The sequence below is a fragment of the Streptopelia decaocto genome (genome assembly GCF_964273445.1).
Source record: "Streptopelia decaocto genome assembly, chromosome: 11".
Lineage (NCBI taxonomy): Eukaryota > Metazoa > Chordata > Aves > Columbiformes > Columbidae > Streptopelia > Streptopelia decaocto.
The window spans coordinates 10,649,168-10,660,039 of record NC_138666.1 but is presented as its reverse complement, the minus strand read 5'-3'; the positions used below and the strand labels follow the sequence as shown (position 1 = coordinate 10,660,039).

At 41.9% G+C, this 10,872-nt stretch overlaps 1 protein-coding gene across 3 annotated transcripts in view; it reads left to right on the top strand.

Moving 5' to 3' along the window:
• The first annotated feature begins 1,561 nt into the window (after positions 1 to 1,561).
• CBFB (core-binding factor subunit beta) overlaps positions 1,562 to 10,872 on the top strand; it is a 40,946-nt gene continuing 31,635 nt past the window's right edge. For all 3 annotated transcript variants that reach the window (XM_082063203.1, XM_082063201.1, XM_082063202.1), the window contains exons 1-3: positions 1,562 to 1,711; positions 1,925 to 2,011; positions 6,565 to 6,681. In XM_082063203.1, the coding sequence (XP_081919329.1) occupies positions 1,634 to 1,711; positions 1,925 to 2,011; positions 6,565 to 6,681 (282 nt within the window). In that variant the 5' untranslated portion in view covers positions 1,562 to 1,633. The remainder of the gene's footprint in view (positions 1,712 to 1,924; positions 2,012 to 6,564; positions 6,682 to 10,872) is intronic.

The following is a 10,872-nucleotide window of genomic DNA, read 5'->3' as shown; positions in this document are numbered from 1 at the left end:
TGTGTTTTCAATCTCAGTGTATTTTCTTTTCAGATTTGGTTATTATTGAAGAAAGCTTTTAAAACACTTCTTTCGGTGCTTTTAACTTCTGAATTTACACACATATCTGCATTACAGTAATGTACCAAAAATCAGAAGATACAGCTAAAACACAGTTATTGTCTAAATCTGCAGTTCCTATTGTTCTGAAATGTATTAGACTTTTCATGAAATATTTTTTACATCTAGAAAAAAAACTTCTACAGTTTTTTTATGAAGTCTGTATACAATTGGTTAAGGGATACAGACACTTCCCTCATTTTTTTATTAATTTGCTCATACTTGATTCAAATCATGCCTTCTGGCTAACCTTAGCATTGCCCTCTTCCAATTTGCATGAGTACACGTAAAGTTAAGATTGTAATACCAAGAGATTAGAAAACCTCCTTTCTTTATCAAAAGATCTAATACGCTCTAATATTTTTATGTTAGCAATAGCTGTCGTAATAGCCAACCGTTTTTTGGCATGGCTACCCCTGCGATGCTCCAGAGCTGCTAAAAGGCTGGGAGAGTGGTTGTAGGAAAAAAAACCCAATAATCTAAGTATGTATGAAAAAATGGATTTAGGGACAGGTGATGTATGTCCTGCTGTGTTCCCTGATGGAATTAGCTCCTGTAAAATGTCTGTTTGCGAAGATGAAGCACCAAGAGTTGAGGCTGCAGCTTTGCTGCTGTGTTTTCAGCACGTGGGTAAGCGAACTTTCCAAGTGCTGGTGAACCCAGGCACCGGGTTTTTTTTCCTCTAGGCCGACACCAAGATTCCAAAGACGCTGAGCAGCCCGGCTGTGCCTTTTGAAGCAGTGGGTGGTTCTGCTCCCCAGAGGGATGGAGGGTCCTTTGGTGGACAGTCTTTTGGGCTAAGTCAGGCTTTACGCTGCCTCCTGAGCCGGGTCTGCCCTCGCTGACCGTGATGGGAGTCAGAGGAGGCCGGTGCGACGCCTGCACCGCCCCTACCTGTGCACCCCACACCGGCTGGGCGAACGGGTACGACGCGTCCACCTTGCCCTTCCCCCGGGCCGGCCGGAGAACGTGCGGGGGGCGGCCGGGGAGGGATGGCCGAGTCCCCGCCGTGAGGGGACAGCGCCCCATCGCCGCTGGGACAGAGCGGGCGGCCACCGCCCGCCGCAGCGCTGAGGCTGCTCCCCTCGGAGCAGGAAGCCGGAAACCATCGAGACGAGCCGCGTTACCGAGGGTGTGGGGGGAGCGACCCCGCTCCCCTCAGCCCCGCGGGGTGAGTCACCACTGACTCACCCCCTCGCCCCGCTTCCCGCCTCGGAGGGAGGCGCGGGAGCCCCTGCGGCGCATGCGCGGCGGAGTTGTGAATGGTGCGGCTGTTCGGCCGGAGTTTACGAGCCGGGAGGAAGTCGGAGGGGAGGGAGGGGAGCGGGGGGAGAGGCGGGAGCGGCGGCTCTGCGCGCGCGGCGCGGGGAGGAGGGAGCGGGAGGAGGCGGAGGAGAGAGAGAGGGAGGGAGGGAGGGAAGGAGGGCGGGAGGGGGGCGCCGCCGGCGGGGGCTAACAAAGGGCGAGGCGAGCGCTGGGGCTGGGACAGCGCGGGGAGGGCGGGAGGGCAGCCGGCGGCGGCGGCCCCACCACCATGCCGCGGGTTGTCCCCGACCAGCGGAGCAAGTTCGAGAACGAGGAGTTCTTCAGGAAGCTGAGCCGCGAGTGCGAGGTGAGACGGCGAGCCCCCCCCCGCTCTGCGCTTCCCCTCTCCCCGCCCGCCCGTGCGGAAAGTTTCGGAGGGGCCGGGGGGAGCCCCGCGCTCCGGCTCAGCCGCGGCGGCGGAGCCCAGCCCGGCGGCGCGGGGCGGTGCAGTCTGTGCGCTCCGCTGCCCACTTATCGCCGGGATTGGCCCCTCCTGATTTGCGCGCCCTGTTCCCCGCAGATTAAATACACCGGCTTCAGGGACCGGCCCCACGAGGAGAGGCAGGCCCGCTTCCAGAACGCCTGCCGCGACGGCCGCTCCGAGATCGTAAGTGGCTCCGCGCTCCCCTCAGGGCCCGCCGGGACCGGGCCGCCTGTCAGCAGCGGGCGGGGAACGGCCGCCCCTGGGCCCCTCCGCCGCTTCGCTCCCCTTTTTGTTAAATAAAACCAGAAAGTTTCAGGGAGTGTTTGAGGTGGAGGAACGCTTCGGAGTCACTGAGCTCCAGGGCTTCGCGCTGGGTGTGGCGGGAGCAGAGGGTGTTCGGCCGGTGCCGGGGTCGGTCGGGTCTGGGTGGCCGCGCCGCGCTGGGAAGTTTTTTCCTTCAGGGAAAAAATTGCATCTGCCGCCTTGGGAACGCCGAGGCTGTCGTTAAAAGGCAACATTTATTTCCCCTTAAGAATAGTGTTCTTTCGCTAAAATGTGTCAGCTCGCTCTACCTTCGCTGGAGCGGTGAAAATGCGTTTGAGGAGCGCTGGGTTTAAGGGAGGTGAGAAAAGTCTCTGGGAGCTTTCAGAGCCCCCCCCCAGTGCGAACTGCCTGTGCTGCCTGCCCTGGGCACGTGTGACAATTGTAAGCTGCTCGTTTCGATATTCGGCTCTTTTTTTTTTTTTTCCTCTGAAACAGGATCTTTCAGAAATGAGTAAAATTGCTCAGAAGACTCTAGCTAGAAGTCTTGAATGAGCTGGTTTATGTATTTGTGAACTAATCAAATGCTTTTAAAATCAGGTTTTGAAACTCGCAACGTCAGACCTGTTTTTCTCATTCATTAAGGTTAGTTAGAGACTCTTCTGAAGTGAGAAGCGAGATGAAATATGGCTTGGAGTGGTCAAGAACTGACTAGTTATTTCCTGGTTTGATTTCTGCTTTACGTTCCTTCTATAGGTTCAGTATCTCATAGCATTAAGAACTTAAGAAGAACTCTTTGCTGTTCTTAAAATGCAGAAGTAACCTTTTTCACTTACAGTATATAATGAGAGATGAGGTAAAAATTCCGTTCCCATAGAAAATAACCCCTGCTTTCACCAAGTTCTATTTATTATGATTTTTTAATGGTAGAGATATTGCTAGTCAGTTCACAGTGAAATTATTCTTATGCACCGTGAAATTATTCTTACAAACATCTGAACAAATATAATTGAATACCAGTTACTGCAACTGATCTTGTTCATTTGCATTTGTGAGTGCAAGGATATACACTCAAGTACGCAGTTATCTTTCACTGAGTAACTTTATTTTAGGTGAATCTCATCCCTGCTTCTTATCTGTGATCTTAGAACCTGTAACATTATTTCGTGAGAGGCCCCTTGTAGTCAGTCTCTTAATTTTACTATGTATTTTTTTTACGTTCATTTTTCATGGCACATGTTTGCTTCCTTTAAAAAGTCACCAGGGAAACAATGGGTAGGTAAGGAAAACGTAGCATGCTAACATTTGAAGTTCCTGAACAGTTGAAAGTGCACAGTATACCCGAGACCTTCCCTAAAAAAAAAAAAAAGTCACATAGTTTATAAACTAGCTTTCTAATGCAGCCTGCGTGGTTATTTATATAAATGGGAAATCACTGTAGTTTCACCTTTGTACTTCTAAGCCTGCTGCTGTCTTTCTCTGCCAGAACTTCATCCTTTGGAAGCAACCAGTGATGCCTGATCTATGTATTTTTACTTCTACTTAATTGTAAAACAACCACTAAATTTCTTGATCTGAAACGTCTGGTTTTGTTTTATGAACAGGGTACAAGTAGTCAGGTTTATTTAGAAATGTAATGTGTGTGATGACTGATGTTAAAAAGAGCTCGTAGTTTACTTTTTTTTCTTTAGTCTCAAATGTTTTTCCAGACATCAAGGACTTATTCTTTTATCTCCAAAGGGAGCCTTTGCAAGTGACCTTACATATTTTGAAGCAGGCAGAAAAACCCAGAGAATAGCTTAGGGATGTAATATAGAACTGGCAGTAGGTTGTTGGTTACTTCTGTCAAATAACTCTTGATTTAATAAAGAAAATAATTGCCAGTATTACTGAGAAAGTAACTGTGAAATATTAAATAAGATTTTGGGTTTAGTCGTATTGCTTTGATAACTTGAAAATATACATGTTCAGTTTGTTTAGGAAGACTTCCTACCTACCTATTTGTGTGGAAGTTACTTGTGTTGGCTGCAAGTGGGTCGGATCACCCTTGTGCTACCCGATAAGCTTTTTTGCAAAATTTGAGGCATATGCGTATTGAGCGTTTCAGACTGAGCTTTAAAAGGCTCTGTACAGAAAATCATAATTTTCTTACTTTAAAGTTTAACACCAAACTAGGGGGGTGATTTTTTAAAAATTATTTTTATTTTTAAAAATCTGCTTGTTACTAGATGAATATTGTTGAGTTTGATGTAGTCCTGTGTGGTTACTAATGAGGCTATTATTGAGATTTTTAGTATTGACCTATGATTTTGATTTGAGAAGCACGTGGGTATTTTAGCTGCATAGTTTTATCTTTTCGAACGGAGGGAACATGTTTCAAAAATCCAGAGAATAAGTATCTACATAGCTTTTTAAATAACCTATGGTTTAAATGTTCCCTGAAGGACTTCACAAGGATACAGGAATTCGTGTACTTTCATTTTCCTCTTTTCACTGATGTTTTCCCCATGGTTTTCCATGGCCCTCTAGCCCAAGTTGGGGGGTGGAAGCAGGGAGGATGGGCGCTTCACGGTCTTGCTCCATTTCCCAAAAAGCAGGTGTAGTGCTTCTGAACCAGTATCCTTGGGGCCTGCAGAAACTGGAGGGGTCCAGAGGGCTGCAGTGGTCAGCTGGTTTACACTCAATCATCTCACTCCTTGGTGTTTTAAGTGTGTAAATTACAGAGTATAAAACACACATTTGCTAAAGGTGCTCGGAGGTAGAAAAGTAATTCTTAAACAGACTAGATGGTGATGACTTAGGAGTCAAAAACGTTTAGAGATAGGTGGGCTTTTTTTGTAGATATGTAAATAGAATCACCTAGAAAAGCAAAGGGATCATACAGGCTGGTCAGCCTGATAGTGATGCTCTGCAGCCCTCGCAGTTTTGATGCTTCCTATTTATGCAAGCGTAGCCTCCACGAAACTTCTTTTACCTCGATTGAAATGTTTGTCTTTGCATACTGTAGGGCAAACAAATGTTAATGTACCAGCACAATATCCCCCCTAGTACTAGTAGGACTGATTTGTCAGTTTTAATGACATTGAGAATGTGCTTAACAGGAGAGTTAACAAAAAAAAAATCCGCTTTTAAGGATAGTCTGGAGTGGAACGTGATTGCAGGGTATTAGTCTCCGTTGGCGAAGGGGAAAAAGTCAAGACAAAGCACTTCTACTTTCAAAATGGGAGGTATTAATCCTGTGACAGACAGCGTTGCAGTACATGACCGGAACTGTCTTAAATTACATGTAGAGCTATTGTGTCATAGGTAGCAGTATAGTTCTACCATAAAGTTGCTGAATTCTGCGTTGCTTGAAAGGAATCTGCTTGTCAGGAAATTTCAGCTATTAGAATAGTATTTGTATAGCTTTTAAGACAACACTGTATTCTGGATTAATGACCATTTAAATCTAAGTGACCATGGTAATCAATAGAGTTATTTGATTGCAACAAATTACGTTTAAGCCTGGGATTTTGAGTAGAGTTATATTCTGGGAGCATGGTCAAGTATTTGTGTGCTTACAGGACATATGTGTTCCAGAGAAGGGTATAAATAATGTGAATTGACTTCTACTTGCAAAAACATTTTTATTTCATGTCTAGCAATTGCCATGCTCTTCATGGCTTGGAGTTGATAAGATACACAAATAAATATGGAGAGTTTATGAAGAAAACTGAATCTTATTTTAATTTGAAACCATAGAAAATTATTTACTTGAAAGCAATGTGCACTTTTTCTAACATGGTCAAGTCAGTCCCTTTAATGATTTTACAAAGGGCTGCAGCTGAGAAGAATTCCTACAGTTGCCTGTTGTCACTGACACGGCATCTGCTGATTTGGATTTCACTGGTGTTTTAATGTAGCAAGAGGGCTTCGTCTGGTGAAGTTTAATTGAGCTGTATATTGATGCTGCGTCCATGTAGATGATAAAATAAGCATATTTACATTTCAGTTCAGATAAGTGTTTATCTAGGTAAAAGTAGATTGTGAAAGGAAACGAGTCCTTTTCTTTCAAAAAAAGTTACCCCTAGTAACAGGTATCAGGAGTTCATTTTCCTTCAGCTGTGCTTCTTCTAGAGATATGCAAGCTCTTCAAAAAGTATGGGCGATTTTTAATGTTGCAGGTACTAAGTTGGTGCAGGGTATCCAGACAGCACTGAAAGGACAGATTCTAATGTCAGCAAAACTGATTTGAAAGAATTATTGATTCCACGTTGTATTTTATATCTGAAGCAGCCAATGGCAAATGTTGTCAAAATGGAATCAGATGTTTGTAACTTAATACTTAAGAAAAATGATGAGTGCATGTTTTTGACTTTAAGTATTCTCTATGCTGCCTGGCTTAAGACATAAACTGATGTAAAAATAAATGACTGCCTGCATAATTTATGTAATGTCTTGCTCCCTGATCCTGTTTGTATTGATTTTTCTAAAAGGCTTTTGTGGCCACAGGAACCAATCTGTCTCTCCAGTTTTTTCCGGCCAGCTGGCAGGGGGAGCAGCGACAGACACCGACCCGGGAATATGTCGACTTTGAAAGAGAAGGAGGCAAGGTAAGACAGAAATTGTTGTGACTGAAAGACATTTTTATGTTGTGCTTATAGCCTTACTCCATGTATGATGCCAAATTACTAGTATTTCGTGGCATGTAGGTAGTCTCATGAGTACAACTGAAAGCCGGTAGGATAAAATCTGGTATCGCTTTGTTTTAAAGCATGTTAGTTTTTCTGGAGGGAAACACGTGGTTACTACTGGTGGCTTTTTCACTTTGAGGAACAGAACTTTATTTCTGCTGTCATGCCATGATTTGGGGCGCAGTTTAAGTTTAGTGTTGAGTAGGTTCTTCTGAAATGGTTCAGATATTAGAGCTTGGCCAACAAATTATGGGAGACAATAGTGAAAATTTGCACTTTGAACAGGTTATTTCATTGGGTCTTAGGTTGCCAGTAGATGCGGCAAGCACTCAGTGTGCAGCTTAGTGGAATGAAGCTTTTTTTTTCTCAGTTTCACCATGAGTAATAACACAGAATAAGCATCGCTTTCAGAATTGATTTTTGAATTTTTTTTTTTTTCTGATATCGAAAGCTGGAATTCCCTAATGACAGTGATGGTTACTGTGAAGCTGTATTAGATTTAAAGTCAGAAATCTTGCTTAGTCTCATCAGAATAAAGTTGTGAAGTCACAGCTGGTTTTGTTTTACATAAAAAACATACCTTTTAAATGTAGGTGCTGTCTCTTACCTGTGCTACTGTAGATGCTTTGGGACTTACCCAAAGATCACTGAATTCAATCAGACTTCTCTGCAGTCCTCAGTAGGTTTGGACCAGCACTAAAGACCACATAGCCCTTCCATCACGGCCTAATTTCCTTATAATTTTTTTGACTGTAATAGATTTTTAATAGACTATAAATTTCTTGCTTTCACCTAAATTTTTTACCCACTCTTGTAACAAGTAACAGTTAATGCTACCAAACCCACCAGGCTGGAGGAAATATTTGAAGCATGTTCAGGTTTAATGGCATATCGGATCTTTTAAATGCTGCTAGGTGGAAGATAAATATTTCCTATAGTGGGAAAACTTGATTGGAAGAAAAAAAAAAATCCCGAGGGCAGATATGGTATTTGGAATTCAAGTTAATGAGGGGTTTTTTGAAAAAATCGTTTTCCATTTGGTCCTGTGAGGCTCGCAGAGTTTGGCAGATTGGGGGAGAAGGAGTAGAGTTGGCTGTGCTGGGTACTGACTGCTTTGCTAAGGAAACTGAATTGAATCTGGCTGTTACTGAAAAATATTGATTCTGGCTCACAATTGAATGAGGAATTTTTCTTGTAATGTGTAAGAAGACTGAAGTCTCTCTTCTTGCCAGTTCAAAACTAATTTTATTTACTCTTATGATTTTTTTTTAACTTTGTTTTCTCTGAATGAATTCTTAAAGTACTAAACTACTTCATCCATTTTCTTGCCTTGTCTTAATCATGTAAGAGTGTGGTAGACATGCTGTGTATTAAAATAGAACATGAGCCTCATTAATGAATGCCACTCCCTGTTTTATGTGTGTTTACAGTAAATTCCAGAGTGCTTCACTGAAACATTTAGAAGAATTCAACTGAATGAGGGTAGAAGTGGACAAACTACTAAATGGGAATAGTGTTATGCCATAGTATGAACAAATCACGAATTCACTGTTGTAATCAAGCTTTACTGGTGTATATCCCATGCGAATGCAGGCTTGCTCTGCGCAGAATTAAACTCGTCTGAAAGTGAGCCACCCTCCTAACTTCAGAAGAGGAGTTTCTTATGTTATCAGCAGAAACAGTTAAATTTTTCATATGAATTGTCTGCGATGTTGTCCTCTATGGATTTCTGTAGTTTGTTTTTATTAAGAATTTCTTTCATAGGTTTTAACAGTCTCTTAACACCATGTGATTTCTGGTAGCTCTATGCAACGTTGTTTTATGAGCTTTGATTCTTGAGGCAGTGTATAACGTGTGGTTGTTCATCACTGGATTTAAGCCAGCAAGGCATGTTTTTAATTATATGAATAAAAAAAAGGCTATGGGGGGAGCTGTCAGTTAATTATTATTTTAGGCATTAGTCTGAGATCTAGAATGTAGATAAACTTACCAACGCTAGAATATTTTTATTCTGGAATTCTGCTTCACTGTTTGGCTAAGCAAATAATGGCACAAAATAGTTTATCCAGAGTTGAAGTATGTCACTATTGTGCCTAAGCAGTTTTGTACACAGATTAACAAAGTTACCAAAGCAGCTTCTGCAATGACTGAACTTTAGAAAGAGAAACACCATTGTGAACCTATTGGAAAGTTGGGATTCTGTGAATATCTACTTCATAGACTTGAGGTTTTTCATTCTGGTATTTCTTAACTGAGGTGCTTTTCCTATGTTTAGTTTACCTTTTGATTTGATGCATCTGATGTTCATGATGGGTGGGTAGGCAGGCCTCTTGTGGATACCCTGTCCTCGGTAATTCAAGAACTGGATAGCTAAGTGTTCACTTTGTATTTCTACTAATTTTAAACTCAAGCTTAACATTTTTTGACATACTTTTAACATTCTCTGCTGTCTTTGACTTGTAGCAAATATAATTGTGTATTTGAGCAATTTTTCAGGTTTGTCTAGTACTAAAAATAGGTCCCTAAATCGTAAAAATCATAGAACATTGTATTTCATTGTGATTCGTGGGGGTGTGTGGGGTGCATCAAATTTGTTGTCTTGTCCTGTGTCTGAATATCATAATCATACCAAGGCTTCCTGATCCTTTGTGTTGTCAGCTAATGTCCAGTTCTTATCCAGTAGATATTGTTAAGAAATTCGGGGGCAGACAGTATAGTAGTGTAATGTATCACCTCAAATCTCACATAACCGAACTCTGGAGCAAAATTGAGAGCTTTGTTTTAACCTTGCTTCTCTGATACCATTAATTACATAGACTAGCTTTATTGTGCTTAATGAAGTTCTTTAATTTTTACTTCAGTTTTATACTGATACCATATGAACTTAATGCTGAACTGTGTGTGTGTGGACTTCAGTGCTTCTTAAAATATAGGTTTATTGGAAGTCTCATTCATTTTGTACACTTCTTACAGTAAGATAAAATGTCCCTGTTTTTCATTTGTTATTTGAGATCTTTCTTACCTGCATAAACAGTAGTTCTCAGATGTTCTTTTTTTATTGTTTAAATACCAGTTACTACACTGATGAGGTGTGTGCCGTTGTTTTATTTCCCCTCCCCTTTATGATACCATTCTCCATCTCATTTCTAACACAGTTTAACTTCCTGTCTGCTACTCAGCGGCAGCTGCTCATAAACCAGAATCTTCAACAGGCTTATTTCAGTATAATGTGCTATGCACTCCACAGCTCTGGAGGAGAGCACATCAGACGTGATTTCAATTGATTCAGAGTGCCTGGTATGCCACATGTGTGCTGTAGCTAGGATTTCTACTTGCTAGACCATTAACTTTGTTCTAGCCATAACTAAATACTACTGGACTTCAATTTTCTTCCTGTAGGTGCCAAGTTTCTACTCATGTGCAGTTTTTTCTGTTGTAAGTAGGAAATTTTATTTGGCTGTGAGTTGATGCTAAGTGCTTGGACAAGTCTAAAAACCTGAAAATTTATATTGTGCTGCAGACATTACAGCAGTTCTAGAATGTAATGAGAAAGGTGCTGTATTTTAATAAAAACTGTATTTAAATGGCAGCCAATAGCACCAGTTTTCCACTTGTGTCCTCTTTTCTTACTAGAGGTTTGACAGATAGGACTTGTCCCCAGATCAGCTTTTTCTTTTTGACTTAAGCAATAAAATGTCATCATAATTGGGATAGTTTATTGGCTGCTTAGTTTTCTGAGCACACGCAATTTTCAGTCAAACATACCATCACAGTGTACCCAGTGGAATTTGCTTGCAAGGTGAAGGCTTAATTTATGAGGAATATCTGAATACCAGTACTAACCTGTATTGAATTGGAAGTTTTACTTTCTTTCTTTGATGCCTGCTGCTTTCTGAAGAATTTAGATGAAACATTAGGTCATTCAGACAAATGGGGAACAGCAGCTTTCTTTTTTCTTTCTTTAGGTACCCTTCGTTTTAAAAAAATTGGTAAGGATGTCTGGAAAGCTGATTTACAGTTTCAGCTGTCATTTTACCCTCACAATAATGTTAAAGAGCCATATTCCTTAAGTTCCTATATTTTCAGTCCAGCAGTATTTAGGGGTTTTGC